The sequence below is a fragment of the Epargyreus clarus genome, unplaced genomic scaffold (assembly GCF_041222505.1).
Source record: "Epargyreus clarus isolate Ecla_fem2 unplaced genomic scaffold, WU_Ecla_fem_2.2 ptg000023l, whole genome shotgun sequence".
NCBI lineage: Eukaryota > Metazoa > Arthropoda > Insecta > Lepidoptera > Hesperiidae > Epargyreus > Epargyreus clarus.
Genome location: NW_027332230.1, coordinates 5,985,514 through 6,006,160, shown reverse-complemented (window position 1 = coordinate 6,006,160; position 20,647 = coordinate 5,985,514). Strand labels below are relative to the sequence as shown.

The following is a 20,647-nucleotide window of genomic DNA, read 5'->3' as shown; positions in this document are numbered from 1 at the left end:
CTTTGTTCATTACAAACACAAATTGCTGATAAATACTTCTTTTTATAGGTACATGTAGAAGAAGTAATAAATTATGACATTACTTTTACAAATTTTATAATCCAAGAACCTTTACTTAACGTGTTAGGAATGATGCATACTATTCTTTATCGGGAATGCGCAGTATGACTCTATACTAACTTAAGGCGATCTGCCTCTAGTATTAAATTAAATTAAGTAATTAAGTCTCTATTATTAAATTAAAATACCTTATAAAATTATTATAACCCGTTGTAGTTGAACTGCCATAGCACAACCACTACATCACCGAGCTTTAAAACTGTCTTAAATCTACTTTTAAACAGTACTATTATTTTGACGTGGTTTGATTTTATCATCAGGGATAACAATCCGTAGTGGACAAACAAATATTAAAAAAAATTGTGGTTAATAACTTCAAATGCGGCAGCAACAAATCATCAGATAGACCGCATGTTCTTTCAAATTCATAAATAAAATACATTATATAAAATCAAAACTCTTATCAAAGTACCATTGAAATTGTAAGTCACTACCCAAGATACTACCCAAGTCTACATAATCTAAAAATATTATCTACATAATCAAATTAATTATTGCCAATAAGAACGCACGTGTTTAAAATTGTTGTCCATAACCTATTCCAATGTCGTTTATCGGACTCTACTTAAAAGTCAAGAGACAACTAACGAATAATAAATAAATAAAATATACATAGGTACACCAATATAAAAAAAAAAAAAAAAAAAAACATTGGGGAATAATATTGATATACTTATATGAAATGATTACTAGTAGTTATCGAAAGTCAACATTTTTTGATAACACAAAATAAAACTATTCAATAGCTACGAAACGAAATAAATAGAAAATCAGTTCACAAGCAAAAGAGAAAAATGTGCGTAACTGTTTTTAATCTATTGTTAATCCATACTAATCTATACTAATATTATAAAGAGGAAAACTTTGTTTGTTTGTTTGATTGTAATGAATAGGCTCAAAAACTACTGGACCGATTTTAAAAATTTTTTCATTGTTTGAAAGCTACATTATCCACGAGTAACATAGGCTATATTCTATATGAAATATATTTGATAAATAGATTTTGAGGCGGCACAAAGTTTGCCGGGTCAGCTAGTCTATTTATATAATGATAATGACGATAACGCAAAGTCATCCACATCTCATCAGCCCTTAAAATTCAGCCCTCTATGGATGGTTCCTCTAATGGTCCTCTTTTCGTAATACGTGGATTGTGTCAGCAATTAGAGAATGCAAATTTTAATTTGGCCCAACTTAATTTACTTATTTTCTTAATTTCAGGCCGCATCCGTGATGTATCTGGATCATACAGAATGCCCATCGTAGTATTAAACTTCGTCACCTTAATAACTATTATCAGCTGGAGCGCAGAATTTCTGTACTTCAAAATCAAAAACAGAAGTTTTAGGCCAACGCCCTCATAGTTTAGAACAATTGTAGATTTGTATATATATGGTCATAAGTATGTTTAATATCAGGTGTACAAATAAATTTATTTTCAAATTAATTTATTGAAGATGACTTTTAATCAGGTATGTACATTTTATTGATAATTGTAATCTTATCTCAATCTTACATAAAGATATATTAACTTAATTCTCATTAGGTACAATCGTATGTAGGTATATTTACATTTCAGTATCAGACCAATATTTACACACTATATATTACGTAAATACGTATGAATATACAATCAGGTTATTCACATTTTGGATACCAAAGAGTAAGTAACCAGAATAATGAAATCTTATATCTAAAATAGATTAAAAAATTCTAAATAATGAGGCTACGTATGGCCCTGCTTTGGTTCACATATAATTATTTTAGAAGCAAATTTTCCAGCAGCAGCAAAAAGCATAGATTTAAGTTTTAATAATTAAGATCATTGGTTCTTTAATATCATAAGTCTGTTTATAATAATTCTGATATACCTGACAAAATATTCGATTATATTCATACCGAATTACAAATTTAACGATAATGCTACAATTTCGTTAAAAGAAATATCTAAAGCCACACTTTTACTTAATAAGAGATGTCAGTCCTTAGTATTTACAAATCTAGTTACAGTAAAGTCTCTTCAAATCACTTTAGTAGACACAAGTGTTCTAATACACTAGACACTGACACTGAAATCTGTGATATTTTTGAACCACTACACATTTCTAAATAATATCGTCTATAACGGGGGCTTCATTATTCAGGAGTCACGACACTGCAGTCTTTGGAGTGGCTGTATCCTGAAAAAGGATGGATATAGATCATTGTTAAATAATACATTTTTATAACACCTACTCGTTGTTATGAATATCTATAGTCTCGCAGCAACACTGAGATCATTATACCAAAAATCATAATGCTTTAGATGAAAATATACTTATTTTAAATAATGTCATGATCTTGTGATGATTTTTTTACTATTATTTGATTGATTACAAATTTGTTAATGACATAATACAAGTCGAAGTAGATAATAAGGGACAAAAAAAGAACGTAGTTGTAAAGTTATTTGTACATATAAGTAATATAATTTCGTACATAATTATTATTTTGTGGGAAATGTGAAAAACCAGAGTGCACTTTATTAGTTCTTTAAATACTTTTAAGAACAACTTCAAAGAAAAATAAATATATAATAAGAGAGTTAGTATAAAAAGTCATAAAAACCTCTTCCACATTAGTGATATCTTTTTGTTCAGTTCCTTCAAATAGATTTATATGTTCGCTCTGAGTCCGACTCCATAAGTCATTGACTGAAATAAGAAAAAGAAGTTTAGTATTTGGTGTGAACAGTTGACTGATAGTTAATTTATTAAAATGCATGCTTACTACTTTGATGCCAATCTTTCGAAGGCAATGACGTGTCCAAATGGAAATGGTCTTGCGTTCCAGTAGTTGTAAAACCAAAGGAAGGTCTGTAGGAGAATCTTGGCGATTTAAATGGTAAACCGTCTGATTCAGAAGCAGTATTATCAGTACTTGTTTTCTTTGATTCGAACGTCTCTGTATCGTAGTCGTATTCTGGAGCTTTCGGCTTTTCATGCCACGGCTTGGAAGTTACTACATATACTTTTTCTTTCGTCAAGGGAGATATTGAAGTTTGTACCTCACTCCACGGCGCAGGTGTGGTAGTGGAAGTTCGGAACGACGATGCAGCTGTGTAGATATGTAATGTTTTAAACTCATCTGGTATTTCACTCTTGCCGCTATTATACTCACTTTTTGTTCTTTCAATAGTGTTGTATTCTTTTTGAGGCTTGTTGAAAGAACCGTTTTTGTTATCAGTTACAGTGTGCTGAATACTACTGGATACTTCATGGTCATAAAAATCGTAATTATAATTATTATTTCCAGTAACGTAATTAGTTACAGGATTCATAGTAGTGGTAAAGTAATCGTCAGGGATTTGTTTGGCATATATTTCATTAGATCGAACTTTTTGTGGCATTCTAAAATACTTAGAGTTGGAATATTCTTGTTGAGTCCAATTATCAATAGTATGCTGTAGTTTTATTATATCGAATGGAGGCTCCTTAACGTCATAAAGGTCATTCGGTGTTGCTTGATCATTCAATCGATCCGCGTCATTATGTTCCGATATCGTCACAGGCGGTACTTCTGTTGTGATGCCAAGGTTATAAATTTCCGTAGAAGTACTAGGACTGTAACTATAATTTTCTGTGTTTGATTGAACTTTTCGCGCAAGAAAATCTTCTTGAGGAGTTTCCCAATCTTTGGACCATGACTTGATATCATCTTTTTGCCCTGTTGTATATGGTACAATTATTTGTATCACTTTTGCATGGTTAGCTTCATCTTCTTCTTCTGTTGGTGGCGATAGATCACTGAAGTAGGTTTTACTTTCGTCCCACGCACTTGTAAGTGTTGACTGCTGAGGTGGTGATGTTGTACTCGGAATATCATCGTAAATTTCATATTCATTATCTTTTCCCGGACTAGGCAGTGTAACAAAGTTTTCATAATTTTTGTGTGGTGCACTTGGTTTGAGATATAATAGAGGAGAGTCTATGTTCTGTAAATTACTCTCAGTTCTGTATTTATCAACATCTTCATCCTTTACACCCCTTAAATCAGCAAAATCAGGCTTATGATTAGAAGGAATTTGTGAATTTGGATTTAAGCCTAAAGGGAGGCCTACTTCATACAAATCGTTCCCAAAATCTGTACCCGTACTTTCAAAACTTGCATCTTGTTGAGATTTAGCGGCAGATATATGGTCTTCTGACGCTTGTGATGATATATCTTTTACTTGATCTATTATGAAATGATTTTGTATGTGTCTATAATCTTTCGTTTGATTTGAAGATTTGGATGTGCCTATATCAATGATAGGTGACTGAATCACAGTAGTAGGATATTCTATAGAATGTATGAATTCTACAATTGGGACACTTTTCGCTACATTTATATTGTTTGTTGCCTGTTGCATAAAATTAATACTATTGCCTATGTTTGTCGAGTATTGAGTTGATACTGTTCGAAACGGTCTTGCATTAAAGATTGGTGGTAGAGGAGACACGCTTAAGTTAGGTAATGCTACTGGTTGCAAAGTGTGAATATTTCTTCCTCTATTTAATGTGAATGGTGCTGGATTAGCAAGAGCAACTGAAATGTTTGGTGTATTTAACTTTTTACTTTCATATGGCAATACTTCCGTTTTGATTTTGTTTGATTCTGCAGCAGTAGCGGATACTGAGTATGGGATATCTAAGGCATACGTATTAGTTATTAGATCACCGTATGAATTTTTAAATCCTGTTGGAGAAGAAACGTTTGGTAATTCTAATTCAGTGGCTGGTTTCAAACCTTCCAATACTTCCACATCGCTTTGACTAGGTAACTCCTTATTTACGACGTCAGGATAATAATTTGGAGATATTGGTGAATAGGTGGTTGTGGATAATAAATAAGGAGTGTTATCATAAGGGGAGGATACAAAACTAGACGTGGGTGGCCTATAAGTAGAACTAGGTATTGAACTGATTGAACCAGGCAGACTATAAGATGAACTAGGGTGTCCAGTGGGTGTACTAGGTGTTCCATATGAAGAACTTGGTAGATCATAAGAATTACTTGAGAGGGAATACGTATTGGTAATGGAATTTTCTTGCAAAATTGGCAAGACATGTGTAGGACTTGGAGGCCCATAAGTTGAGCTTAATGATCTAAATGAATTGCTAAGTGGCTTAATTTGTTTGGGAGGTCCATAAACTTCATGCGGCACACCAGTTGAAAAACTTTGCTGTCTTTGATCATAATTATTTGTATTTAAAGAAGGGGGTGTATACTGGCCAATATTTTGTATACTTGTAAATGCCGTAGGACTTGGCGGCCCATAGGTCGGACTTATACTATGCTGTATATTTTTAGACCCACCTTCGTATCTTATTACTGGTATCCATGGCACTAAATTGCAAGGGTTACAATCTTTTTTTATAGGTGCGATGCTACCAGTTCCAGTGAGACCTGTCTCGTAAGACACCTCTTTAGAAGGGAAAAGCCACCCAGACACTTTTTGGAATATAGAAGGTGACGGCGTAGTTGCAAATGGTTGGGGTGGAGGCACAAAATTGAAATTATATTGTTTGTAGAAAGGAGCAGGGAACTTGAAATCCGTAGATGATGCGATAGGAGGGGCGGGTGGTAGTGGTGGGGGTAGATATTGGAATCCAACATCTACGTTTTGGCGTGCTCTTCCTCCGCCGCGGAATGGCACAGGTGCCAAAGATGACAACTGTGGAAGCGGTGGCGGCTTGAGAAGATCTCCAATCTGCGACGCTGTGTTCCCATTGCCGTGGTTGTATCCGTTAGTGGAGTCACATTTACATCTTGAAACCACAGCAACCAGCAGAATTCGAAGTATCTGAAAATATAAAAAATAATCATCAGAATATGTCCAAGAAGTCAATAATATTTTGTTTAAGTATGATAGCATACTAAAAACTATATTTATAACTTAATAAAAATTCTAAATGAGGTAGAACCAGTTTATTTGATTGAGGAGGCATCACACCCATTCCTTCTTCTAACGTAAAGCATTTCTTGCGTTGTGATAGAAGGGTGTGGACAGCGGCTAACTTACATATGTGGCAAATGTCCTCAGAAGTGACAACGCGTCTATTTCACGGTCACAGATTTTTATGGGCGGCAATGGCCACTCGCTATCAGGTGCTCAGCTCGTTGGCTACTTTCATCTAAAAATACTTTGAACAGAAACAATAGCGCCACTTCTCCAGCTGTGCATAGCTATAATAAGTGTAGTTGTAGCCCACAAGCCCACATATGATTGACGCTTACTGTATAATCAAAGTAAAAATGAGGTAGACCTGGATGGCAGCATATTTTAATTATGCTTTAACATTCATTTTGTAATTACTTAGAAAATATAGTGAAACACGCGCCGTGACATATCCAAGCCATTGTACCTGTTTCCCACGGGCTGCCATTCTTTGAACTTTTCTCTTTTCTCATAAAATACAACCGATAGACGCTATCGGAAGACTACTTTTGAAATGATTATTATCAATGGTGAGCTTCCCCTTGTACTCGTAGAGCTTGACACATGGACAGAAATAAACAATTGTAAATTTTGCCAATAGGGGAGTGCAAAGTTGCGAGATACCACCTAAGAATATTAACCTCATTTGTTAAAACCCGTTAGTTACTGGGCGTCCTAAAGACATAGGTAAAACATACATACATATTCTCGAATAACATTACCCTTCGTGGTCGGGAAAATAGAACCTTTTTACCTATATGGATTACATCATAACATAAGTTGCCAAAAAATAACTACAAATTCAAAGGCGCAAAGTTCAAACATTGCCCGGGGCAATTATGAGCCTCGCTGGATTCAGATCTGTCAAGTATCAAGTAACATTACATAAAAATACGCCCTATCGTCACCAAATTATATTGCTTAAAAATGGCAATGCTGTAAGCATTTGGCATACTCTTAGTACCTTTAACAAATTCGTCGCTCGTATGGCATCCAAGTTTCGAAACTTGCGTGTGTCTACATACGTTTGGGTGTATGCGTAATTTAAATAAATACGTGCAGAAAGTGAAAATTACATTTGGTTCAATCGCTTATGTCCGTTACGAGTTAGAAACTAAGGATTTCATTTAAAAGTAAATGTCATCTACACTAATATTATTAAGAGGAAAACTTTGTTTGTTTGGTTGTAATGAATAGGCTCAAAAACTACTGGACCGACTTTAAAAATTCTTTCACCATTCGAAAGCTACATTATCCACGAGTAACATAGGATATTTTAAAAGAAATATATTTGATAAATAGATTTTGAGGCGGCACAAAGTTTGCCGGGTCAGCTAGTATGATAATACTTTGACGTTTTCCATGCATCTTGTTCAAAGACAATGTTTCAAAGCGTAGTAGCCTCGACTAATACCGCACCAGACATCAAAATAGACATGTGTATTGTGTATGTTATTTAAGTATGGGTGAACGGAAATGTTCCGATTCGTCATTCATACTTTTTTGTTGAGCAAAATTTTGGTATAGAAAAATATTAAGTTCGAGTGGCTTACATAGAATGAGCGACATTTTGCGCTTGTTCTTAGGAGCTTTTACAGTAACAAATTCTACCTTTTTCCTACTTTATTCGGCTTTACATCCTAAATATGAACATTAGTGTAAATTAGAATTTACGGCGAATAAATAACAAAAATATGTTTATATTCAATAGTCAGCTCTATACCACACAAGACTACAAAAAATGACGAAACATCTTTAGCATTTTATAACAGCATGATTTTAAGAAATCAGATACCGCATATGACAATTTGAATTGTAAGGATTACAGTCTGTTCATTGGCCCGGCGCCGCATGTTTGACCAAAGGTCATCCGTCATTGTAAAGAGCAATGGCCTTGCCTGTTCGCACGCTCCTCCACTTTTACTTAATTGCTCAACAAAACGCAATGCTTTCTTCCTATGCCATAAGACGCCTTATACTCTTTCTCATGACAAAAACGCAAAAGTGAAAACTAGGTGAACTTGATTACTTTACGAACACATCATCCCGATATAACATTCGTTAATTTATTCCATTCATTCGTCTGTGAATTTGAATAATCTGTGTTTAGTTTTAGTGTGAATTCCTGATTAGATGCGCCTGTTGTAGCGAGTGTGTTGTGTATCTTCTATGAGTCATTGCTATTTAACAAGTCTTATTAATACTTTTTCTCATGATTTATCTACTTAAAATCTCAAAGTTACATGTTATTTGTATTTTCAAAGACACCGCAATCTAGATATATTGCATGACATACTTTACAAAAAACTTAACAAGAGAAATATACGATTTAAAAGTAAATACAACGCAGACAATAGACGATGAAAAGGCGAAGATTCTCAATTTTTATCTTCAAATCATATTCCGTGGATATACATTATCATATACTTACACACTTTATAGTCGGCGAAATTGTTAAAACTTTACGTCATCTCTGATACATTCATAAAAGCTGTGTTACCCCTTTTAAGGGGTTCATTTCCCTATTTTTTAAGGTAAATAAACAAATTTTTAAAACAGATTGAATCAACATGATTATATTATGACCATAATGCTACGTAATTATAACTAAGCCTTAATGATAATTGCTCGTAGCAACATTTACTTCCCGGAAAGCAGGTATGCGGCACGCGTTAACATCTAAATGTAGATAAAACTAGGAATACGACATAATTATTTAACATTGCAACACTAGATGCAGCAATTAGCTGTAATGATGTCTATAAAATAAGATTAAAGATAGAACCTACCTTGAGCTATTTTAATTTTATAATACATTTCATTAAATATTTTCGATATTACTTATTAACTGAATCAGTATAAAATTGGAAGCTTAATCTATATCTGTTTGCTAAAGCTTTTAATTTGTATTATATAAGAGTAACTATAATATAATATTTTTCCGGAAGCAAATTATTAAATATGTTGCACAAACTAGAGGATATTGAGTTAACAAGTATATATTACTGATATTATCATACCAGCAACATGTAATTAACTAATTACTATGTATATACATAGTAATTCACAATTGCTACTGAATAAATAGGAAATGAATTACTACTGAAATAAATAGGAAATAACGTATTTGTTAATATGCAGAATAATAATAATGTTTACTAAAGTTATTTTTGATTTTATAATGAGTAAGTAATTGTTATCTGAGTGCGTGGTGTACTTACTTAATATTTTATATAGACTGTTTGTGCATAGAATTGTCTTGAATGAAGAAATGAAGGCAATTAAAACTAAACTACAAATACTAAGTAGTTATTTACAGAAAGGTGACCCGTACAAAACAGTGAAAGTGGCCTCATCGTTTATACATTTATTTCTAACGTAACAGCTGACATGTCGGACCCAACCCACAGAATACAAATTGCTATACAAATGTCTTGGTAGGTATGCCTAATTTCCAAAATGATGCGTTGAGTTACATATTATGTACCGTTGTAATAATGAACTGAAGATTATTATTGCCCATGGACAGCTATAAAAATACCACGTCGCTTACTGTTGTTAAAGAGCAGAAAAGTCGAAAACTAAAAATATCAGTCACATTTATGATTTTATCGCTTACTACAATGCTACCTAACTAACTGTGACACTCTTCAAACCGTTTTTTATAGGAATATCTCACAAGAACAGAGAATTTTGCATGGTAAAGTTATAAGGTTTAAAAAGTTAATTCTTCTGAAACTATAGGCAACTTTACATAGGATTCGTTTCACTTTAAAATAATATAATTCCTACGTCAAAATTTCTAAAATAAAAGTACATGAGAATAGTTCATGTCAGTATAGCTTATACAGAGATAAGCCTAGGGAAAATATAAGTCTACACATAAAAATACAAGTCAAAAATCCTACACCACAATTTATTTCAGGTCAAAGACTTGGTGTTGGTAGGGTCGTGTGTGATCGTCGGAATAAGATCCGCTCTCCAGGGCCAAAGGGCAATGCTTAGCTAGTTAGAGATACTGTTCCATGTTCATAGTTTATGAAGATGGTCATTCTTGGTATTTCTTGATACTATTTAATCTTGGTCTTGAATCTCTGATTAAACGTATTAATTTTCTCAAGTTGGCTTAATGCAAGTACTGTTTAAGGTATTTGCATAAATAAAAAATATTTATTACGATTATGCATTTTAGTTTTTTTGTAGAGAACTTAATTAAGTACTGCAAAAACATACGATAACAATATTCGAAATTATGAGTAAATTCTGGTGTAATTATTCTGTCCCAGTTTCCCAGAGAAATTGCTTAAATTAAGAATATTAAATTGACAGGCACAATGCATATTGCACAATGCACATCGCACTTTTAAAATATTTGCGTTGTTTTTAAATATAGAGACAACCTAAAAATATTCCAAGTTTAATAAAAGCGTTTAACAAAGAGTGATATATAATTCAGACAACGTAAAGATGATCTCATAGGGATGAGAGTAGAACTCTATAATAAATTATCTGTGACTAGACCTAAGGTAGTCTAGACTCAAAGGTCAGTGCTTTCGACTACCACGATTCTGAGTCATACACGACACAACTTTTCTTAGAGATTTATTATAATTAGTACTTTTCCTCCTTTCATTTAGCTAGTTAACTCTAGAATCAACTAACATCTTACCTATAAGTACCTACACATACACTTTCAATTTCATAAAATCTTTTCTAATGCGTTTTAAAGTGTCAAATTAAAAGCTTTAGGTATAAAAGAAAGGGAATGTGTAATGAAGAAAATATTTCAAAAAGAAATATTTATTTCAAATAGGAAATCTTTTACTGGAAGATATAATGTACAAATAACACGCAAGGAGTAATTAATAAAATATTTTTGATGCAGTCAAACTTTAACTGAGCAAATGACCAAGACGAAAGTAAATCATGTGTTACAGCAGCGCGCGTAATATCATTTGACGCTAAAATATGCAATCAGTTTCATTTTTTATAATATAGGAGTGGTAGACGAGCTTGCAGTACACCTGATGGTTAGTGGCTACTGCCGCCCATGAAGACCTGTAATCAACCTCAGATAGGATAAGATATTTCTACTTGAGGTCGGCCCCAGATGCATCGCTACCCCTGAAGACTGAAACGCCTCGGAAAAGTATATTTCCCTTACCCACCCTTCAAACGAGAACACAGCAGCGCTTATTATTTCTATTATTAAGGCAGAAATAGGTGTCGAACCACAAAGGATTCTACAACCGTCAAATTTACTATATCTTTAGTCTTAGAAAATATTAGTACTTATTTTAACAGATGTAGCTACGAATTTATAACTGAACACCTAATTCGTAAATATCACGAAACACCATTTATCAGACCGAGACAAAACAAATTAAAGACCTAACTATATAATAGGTAATCATCATGTCCCCACGTACTAAGTGGGGACAAAGAACAGTCCAAAACTAAAGCAAACAATATGAGGTGGGAAAAAACAGAGAAAGCATCTCGTGTCGTGACTGGCACTGACGATGTGCGATTCACATGTCACAGTTATTAATCTCGCATATATATTTGCTGACTCATCAATAAGTATATTATAAAATTGAGTAGCAAACGTGCCTACAGTCCACTTGGGAAGTAGAGTCACCACTTCTCTACTTCCCAAGTAATAACTTAGACATCTGCAATAATCTACATGTGGAACCGGGATTCCTACCTGTATGTACCCTTAGTATGAGTTATTACGTTTTTACAAAAATGACTGTTTTGGTATTTGTTTACGTATTTGCCCATACATTTCCAATCAGCGCTCCTAACGGATGGTTTCAGAATTCATTTGTACGTCAATTGAAATTTTAATTTTAGATATGCTCAGTCACAGCAGACAAAATTATCTGGTTTTAACGGATTTATTATATTTAAAATAAAAAACCAAAACTTCCATAAACATTTTCTATGTACTTTGTTCTCTATCAAATCGATGATATACTTCATTTTCGTTCATTACAATTTATTTTCGTTCATTTATTATTTTCGTTCATTACAATCACTAAACATTGATGTTGAGTTCATTGAACTGTAAAATATACTAATCACTCTTTTATAATTACACGAACAATCATAACTATTAACTACCTGTAGCGTATCTCAAACGATTGCACATCATTTGATTATAATCGAAATTGAGAGTGAACTGACACCGGAGGCTGCGTGGGCGACCGTCATTTACGGCCGATAACCTGTCTAATCAATAAATGTTATAACGCTTAAACTTAACCCTATAATGTAACCGGGTGTTTATAGTCCCATAAGATTCTATCATTATCAATTTAATGTACACCTCTTTTGACAGTATTTTTTAAACATTTTGAAGTTTTCATTGGTTTATATGTGGCCTAATAACATTTTATTACATAAGTAAATTACTTAGGTGCTTAAAATTTCTTACACACATTACTTCATAAAATTTAACAAATATTCATTCACTTTTTTGTATTTCAACTTAATTCTCCGGTGTTACAAGACAAAACCTAGAAGTTAATTGCTTAAATTTATTTAAGAAGTTTAGTTATTGTGAATGTAATCAGTTAAATGGTTTAATATAAAACTTTACAATTATCAATCATCACAGTTAAAACTGAGGTCAAATATTGAAACTGTTGTGATTTTTTAATGTAAACAAATAAAACTGTACTTGACAAATATGTACATAGGTATCTGCGTCCAAAATAAAAATAAATTGTTGGTTCACCGCAAACCTTAAGAAATACTTTATAGTGCGGTATTAGGAGGGTTAACATAGAACCTGTTATGGAGTTTGATTACATCTCAGTGCACGCTTGTCGACAATCAAACCAACAAGTGGCATGTTACCCTCATAATTACTTACAGCATAAGCTCTGGCATTCCGTTTAATTGCCTGTATAAGATTATTTCTAGCTAACGTTGATCTTAATCATCTAGCAATTAGTTTGAAATCACAGATATTTAAATCTACTTAGTAAATATTCACACCTACTTTTTTATAAGTAATACGCAAAATGTTATGACTGTAATTGTCTAGTAATGATACAGAATTCAGCCTTCCTATCTCAAAGTCCGAAGTTCAAATCCTGTGCACGCTCCTTTGAATGTTTTGAGTTACGATCATGTGCTTTGACTGTGAAAACGTGCATCTAGACGAGCACATGGCCGACAGGTCATAATATTTTAAAGACATTTAAAATCAGTCATGTTAGTGTGATTAACCATTGTCTAAATCCTCAACATTGTAAAAAGAGCCTTTTATACAACAATGCGTATGTAATGAATTGAAAATGTATTTGTTGTTTTGATACGTCCATATAATACATGCCTGGAATTCAAATCCAGACAAATCGTGGGATTCATAACCATACAACTGAAATAACCAAGTTCATATCATATTACTGCTCTATAATGTCTTACAATCAATTTAATAGTAAAACATCGCTGAGTCGTGCTTGGGAGATTTGTGGATCATTATCATCATTGCTCAGGGTGAAAGGTTCACGCAATTGATGTTCGAGTATTTTATGACCGACGGATTTTTACGACCTTTCCGTTTCATAATACGAAATGGAAAGTAAACTTTAACACACACGACACCTTTGCCTTCGTTCGACACGTTTGAACATATGTTAATCTCTTCTTATTTTTTTCTAAAACTTATAGAGATGTTTGTGTGTTTGAAACTTATAAAAATGCATAGTTGTGTGAGTGTGATGTTCTAATTATTTGCTCTTTATATTATTGATATCACTCTTGTGTTGTAATTGCTTATCACATAATTTAAATGTGGAAAAATAATGATTATTAATTTCGTTTTTGTCATTATCTGCTTATAGATATTTATGTTATATATAAAATTCGCGTGTCACAATGTTAGTTACCGTACTCCTCCGAAACGGTTTTACCGTTTTTCACCAAATTTTATTTGCATATTCAGTAGGTCTGAGATTCGGCTACTATCTATTTTTATACCCCTAAATGATAAGGGTTGTTCACCCTTAACATTTTTTTATTTATATGGCAACACGTTTGCCGGGTCAGCTAGTAATTCATATAATAAGCATAAGCCTGTCCGACGTAATCATATATTTCTGCACGATATTTTGATAGGCAGAGCCCGTGTCTGAGCAGCTATTACCAAGGGTGGTTAAAAATTCGTTAATATACAATGTATAGGAAAATACTACCATGGCACGCCTCTGACGCGCTCAAGTCTGAAGATATAAATAAACCCTGAACGTTTCAAAATTGCAATGAACTATAAAAAGTTGTTTTAATAAAAATCGTACGTAATCGTACATTTAGGAAGAAAAAGCAGTTATTCGCACTTATCGCATGTGGCGCTGCCGTTAATTACGGACGGCGATTATCCGGTCGCTGGGCGCAAAAGTGCGCAAAACTCGATTTTCATATTTAGTTCCGCTCTTTGTTTATATTATATTATGAAATATTACATAAAAAAATGTTCCGTCTTCACCATCTCACCGTATTTAATTTCTCAAATGTGTGTCAGTATTAATAAAATATTGTGCATTAAAATTATAATAAAATTTTATATCAGCGCATTTGAACTATAAAATGTAAAATTTAATGGCAATTAAGCATTTCATAACGCATTCTAATTAAAACGTTATTTGTCGTTCTTTCCATCTTATCTACGTTATCTTGCACATATAACTAAAAAGGCAATTTAATTAAAATTAGCAATATTTAACATATGATTACCGCTAAGTATGTTTGTTCACCTTCACCGTGCTATGGTTTAGCTGCGATGGGAACGCGCTTTCACGGGGGCTTGCAAACGACATTCCCAGACGTAACAATCGTCAAGAACAATGATCCAAACATCAAGACCACTGACTGTATTGACGTGTTCTATCGTGAGGGGATAAAATATCTTCTTATATATTATATAGATAGGTGTTGATATTAAGCAATCAACGGAGGATTATTTAAAACTAGGTCTTAATCAAAACAATAACCGCATAAAGCTGATGTAATGCTAGGTTTGTAAATACGTTTGCGTCCTGCTTAATACGGGCAAACAAATTTGGGAAAAACAAAACAAATTATCTCCGATAAGTTAACTTGATTAACAGAAAGATATTTCTGAAATTAAGGTATTTGCCACTAAAGTCAAAATTCAATTGATCGAAGTGAAATCAACCAATATTCCTTTAAGACTTTATTTATTTGGTTCCGAAAGGCTTTTTTCGCTCATTTCATATGCCTTTTTATGCGCAATCAAACAAGTGTCTTATTTTGTGTTTGCATCGACACATTGTCGCGATAAATTAACATGCAGAAGTCGTACAGTATGTGAGATATCCACGATATTACCATTAACTGATCGCTTTCTAAACGGTTCCGTAGTTACCCTTACCGTAATAAGGAAGTAACTGTTAACAAAAATATTTTCTCTTTATTATTATATGAATATGGTATTAGTATGGTATTTTTATTCTATGTGCTTTCTAGCCAGTATAAAAATATTGTTTTATTACTTAAATATACCAGATACTCTCATTTTCAAGGTGTTCAGTATGATTTGGTATAAACAGTAGAATAATATATTAAGTTAAGATGCAAATTTTTCACATTAATGTTTTAGGGGTCCGTTGCCAAAATACAAAGTAAGAATACTTATGTTAAGCCTGCCTGTGCATTTGTATATCATATGTTACGGTTATTTTAAATAGATGCGTGATGGAAGAGAGGTGTATTCCATGAACTGCTATACAATGGTGTAGTAAAGTTATTGAAAAAATATTGAATGCAGATAACGTAGGTAAATATCAGTTTTATTTAAGTTAATAATTCGTGAGGTGTGCACCTTTAATTGTAAAAATTATCAACCTTTTAAATTATAAGTGGAAAATACAAACAAAATCAAGGTAATGGAAATTAATACAGAAATTAAGCGCCTAATATTTATTTATTTATATTTTACATCGAAATACAAACTAAACATTACAGATTTTCTTTACCTAATGCGTTTAATTAGTTTTACAAGAATTAGCAAGTGATTGAACACAGCAGGTGCCGTACACACTACTTTAATTACATATGTTACACACTACTTTTGAAAGCCATTTTATGTTTGACTGTATGTTTGAGAAATAATATGAAATAGGTACATTATTTTTCTATCGATAAAAAATGGTCATCCTCAGCGGAACTCTGTTGCGCGTGTTGACTCGCACTTTACAACTATCTTATTCTAACATTAGCAATTAATGCTCATCATATTGGATTTAAATATTCATTACTTTCTTCAGTAGTAGGTATGTATCACAGGTCACGGATTTTACGAGGAAACTTGTTTTATCTTAAGATTATTAAAAGTATAGTACAAACCAGTTTGACAAGTGGCCGAGATGAAACGAGAACAAATCTTCTAAAATATCATAACTCATTGCCATTTGCACATTCTTTTTTATCCTAAATGATGCGAAAGTTTGTTTGGTCTTCTCCAACTTTACATGTGTCTGTATATTCAAAGTAAAATATAAACATAAATTATATACTATGTACCTACATACCTTATTTTATACAATAGTGCCTAAAATAATAAGGCAAGTCAAATAAATCTGAAATGATATTGTATAAAAAAATGTATCTGAGTGATTATATGCAAATAGAACTTCATATTACGGTAACAATAGTAGTGTTTATTGCTTACATAAGTGTCATGTCCTAAATATAGAGTAGCTTTTAATATAGGTACATCACACAACCAGCTCTACATTTCTTTCCATTTTTTATTTATTTTTTAACCCCAGTACATGATACTCTGGGACATAAAATTGGCAACCATGAAATAGCAAATCGTTTTACTATTAACAAGTAAAATTTGAAATCGAAAGTGAACGACGCATGGTTTCGAGCGTCCACTTCACGACTACACTCTACACAAAACCTCTACAAGTTCATATTATTATGTATATGGTAACTCTGTTTTATAACGAGAGTCATGAACTGTAGGTAGGTTTAGATTATATTGAAAATAATGAAATAATTTACTAATGTGTCAATCGTCAAAATATGTTTGGTTTTAGTATAAACAATAGAATTAGGAGGACTTGCCCAATGCGGAAGCGTAGTCTTTACACCTTAAAAATATTGAATTCTTAATAATCATTCCTTTATAATTATTCATATCATTCAATTATGATTAAATTAAGCGTATTACGATCGTAGAAATAGCTGTTACTTTAAAATAAAGTTATACGCTTTTTTTGTGAATAACATAATACAGATGTAAAAAACTTAAAAAATAAATAAAATCTGCACTTTGTTTATATTGTCTGAAATAAATGATTATTATTATTAAAATATGTTATATGCTTAAATTTTTGGTATTTGTTTACGTCAAAACTTCTAAGAATGCATACCTATCTTGCGTGTATCCGTACGCGATACGCTCCGACGGTACTACCGACTACATAATATATGACTCAATACTAATCATGTTTGGTAATTGAATATTTTGCGATTGAGCCTATTTAATCAAATAGCCTATTTAAGTACGTTGTTCGCATTAATAATTGTAATAAAGAACTTCCTTATGGCTGAATGTTTGAAGGAATGAAATCTAAAATTAAAATAACAATAATATAGAAAAGACTATAAATTACGTTATTAGATTATTTTTTATGATAGACCCTATACCTATAGGAAAAATTGAATCATTTGGTATAATTGGTATCATCGTTGGTATAAAAAAATCGATTACCCGTTACCATTATTTTTGCAAGATGCGATATTATGAATTAAACAGATAATAAAATATACACGGAACCCATTGTTTTTGCCGCCAACGTTCACTGACCCGAGGTTAAAGTGAAAATCGTAAAGGGTGGCGATACGATGACCTAAATTTATGGCATGTTGTTTTTAATGTAAATTTTGTACTAAGGTTTGTAATTTTGTTCTGTACATGTGTATTTTAAGTGCATGAATATCTGCCAAGTAATCATGAAGTAATTGAGACTTTTGTGTAGTTTATAGTAAAACACATAGATTAGTAAAGATACTTCGCCGCCTTGAAATTGAATGAAGCCATAAACGGCTTATTAGTAAGTTATTTTTTTTAATTCTTGACAAATAAAAACATTTTTAGAGAAAATTTACGAATAAATAACTAATACTGCGTAATTTACATAATAAATACATAATTATTTCAAATATTTTAGGGACATTTTAGCAAAGAGAGATGGCAAAACTTTTTTAAGCAACTATTTCAATTCTCAAAACTGGGTACATTTTCTTGTTAGAAGTGAGTAACCTTTATTAATCTATGGTAAAACATGTCACAACTTTAGAATTAAAACTACAAAAGTGCAACATGAATTCGAGAAAAATGCATTTGAATGTGTTGCCTTAAATTCCTTCTCAATCCAAAATGGTAACTACTTTGTTAAACGGAATTTACAATAATTAAAACAGTCAGTGTTGCATTGGATAGCTTGGCACTTCTTAAAGTGTTTTCATACATAAGTCACTTTAACGATTTTTGCACTTACGTCATTGTAATTCCAAAGGTGCGATGTAATAAAATAAATCAATATTGTACTAAAATAATAAAACACCACTTTTCCTTTGCACTTTCCTTGAGCGTACCGGGTATGACCGTACGCTTAGATCCCGCGATCTCGCGTTCGGTAAACGAGCAAACAAACTTGTTCTCGAATTTCTCTCGCTTGCCAGTGTCAAAATACGATCACGGAATATTACGAAATATCTTATAGTATTTAGCGTATTATTTTTTTTAATAGAAAGAAATAACGAGCATGGCTTTGGAGGTAGGTACCTATACTATGCGCATCTGTACACAAAGATTCGTATTCGTCGAAAGAAAAAATAAAGTATAGTTGATATAACTCTCGGGGAAACAATCCGAGGAACCTCAAGGCGAAGTGGTACCGGTATGACGCGCAAAGGGCTCTGGGTTAGAACCCCGGGCAGAAACATATCGATTTGATGAATTCCTCTTTAGGTATTTTCGTGGCACCCACGACACAAGGAATCCTAGTGTAGAGCTGTGAGTGTAGAGAGCGTTTATTACTTTATTTCTTAACTTAAAATTTTCGAATGACATCAACAACGAATCGACGTTAACGTTATCGTTCGTATCGTAAAATCGCATCCGAAATACACACAATGGATTCGAAGGAGTAAATTCGCAAACAATTTGCTAAACCTGAAACCATAACAAATGTCTTGCTCCCATTTAAACTTCGACATACACTGTTTGGATGTGACCACATAAAATGGTTACGTTGGACCCTGTCACCAACCATCTAAAAGAATATGCAGATAATGATTGCATGTGTTCGTCATAACTTTAAAAGGTAAATAAGTGCTATCCATTAAGCCCTTTTTGGAAACTATCCTGTGTTTGCTTAACGATTAAGTCAAGTCTTATCAGTTTGTTTTAAAATTCCACTGCTGAGGACATCCTCTAAAAGGCTAAATGTTCAGAGAGTGGTTAAAACACCAGAGCTTTTCGTTCGTAATTATATTTTATCACTGTTTGAAATAAGTTACTATTCTTGATGATAAGGTACATAGTCCTCCTAGCATGGTAAGCTCTCATGTTTTTGCCTAAATTCAACTGGAGTACTATGACTTAATAAAATAATTATTAGAAATAATTCATTGTTAAAACAACATACTCGTAATAATTTTGCAATAAATAATTATATGGTAGGCGATTTTGTTTACATTTTACACGCTAATTCTACAATGATAAAAAGTATTTGGTACGTTTCATAGGCGAACTTTTAATTTAAAAAATAATCAAACTGTTTTAACTTTGCTCTTTTCACTTAAATAGTTTTATCTATGCCCAATATTTCGTTACACTTTTTGTAATAAACCTGTTGCAATGGAGAATGATTAGATAAGCGTATAATACTCGTAGAACATTTTACAGTCACCGGAAACATGGATTATTATAAAGCTCCGCTGTTAGCTACGCTTTTTTCGCTTTAGGGCAGATAGAGATGTAGGTAAGCTTTTGAAGTGTTCAATATTTATACATTGTTACCATTTTTGCGTTTTTACACTATTATTAACTTTTACATTTATCTTACTTAATTTAAAAACATCTAGCAAGTAAATAAACGTAATAAATATTGGTCGTGTTTTATTTTATCAACTGAAAAATATTGGCGAGGAAGAATAAAAACTAAGGAAGTGAATAAATAAAATAATACACAGTAAATAATATACTTACGGGTATTGTAGCCATAGTCGCCACTTATATTGCGAGGTTCAAACACTTTGTCCTTTGCTCATCACTACACGAACCAATCCAGGCCGTCACCTTACGTGACGATGATCCTCAGTTTGCATATCGGAGTGGCTGATAACTCACTATCACGGCATAACGTGCACCCGTTCCCGCAGTTACGAGGGTACAGCGGATATATCACGAAAAAGTCAACAGTTCCCACGTTAGAGAAATGCGCTCGAACGAACAATGGTGGAGGCTGCGCGTGAGTCGAAAGGTAGGCAAAAAGCGAATGAGCGCAGCGCGCG

The 20,647-nt window shown here is 32.8% G+C and overlaps 2 protein-coding genes across 2 annotated transcripts in view; one reads left to right on the top strand and one right to left on the bottom strand.

The window, feature by feature from the left end:
* Positions 1-1,567, top strand: part of LOC140751747 (uncharacterized) — a 16,181-nt gene extending 14,614 nt beyond the window's left edge. Inside the window, exon 12 of the mRNA XM_073085785.1 lies at positions 1,342-1,567. Within this exon, the coding sequence (XP_072941886.1) occupies positions 1,342-1,484 (143 nt within the window). The 3' untranslated portion in view covers positions 1,485-1,567. The remainder of the gene's footprint in view (positions 1-1,341) is intronic.
* LOC140751527 (uncharacterized) lies at positions 1,564-20,647 on the bottom strand. The gene is made up of 4 exons (XM_073085420.1): positions 20,343-20,647; positions 2,890-5,944; positions 2,728-2,813; positions 1,564-2,300 (listed from the first exon to the last, which is right to left on the bottom strand). Exons 1-4 carry the CDS (start codon positions 20,355-20,357, stop codon positions 2,268-2,270), a joined length of 3,189 nt encoding a protein of 1,062 aa, XP_072941521.1. The 5' UTR covers positions 20,358-20,647; the 3' UTR covers positions 1,564-2,267.

What these genes read in the sequence shown, in the direction of transcription:
- LOC140751527 (XM_073085420.1), bottom strand. An exon ending in GAAAGATTGGCATCAAAGTA is followed by an intron (nt 2,814 to 2,889) that starts GTAAGCATGCAT and finishes TTCTTATTTCAG; the next exon opens with TCAATGACTTATGGAGTCGG. An exon ending in ATATCACTAATGTGGAAGAG is followed by an intron (nt 2,301 to 2,727) that starts GTTTTTATGACT and finishes ATCCTTTTTCAG; the next exon opens with GATACAGCCACTCCAAAGAC.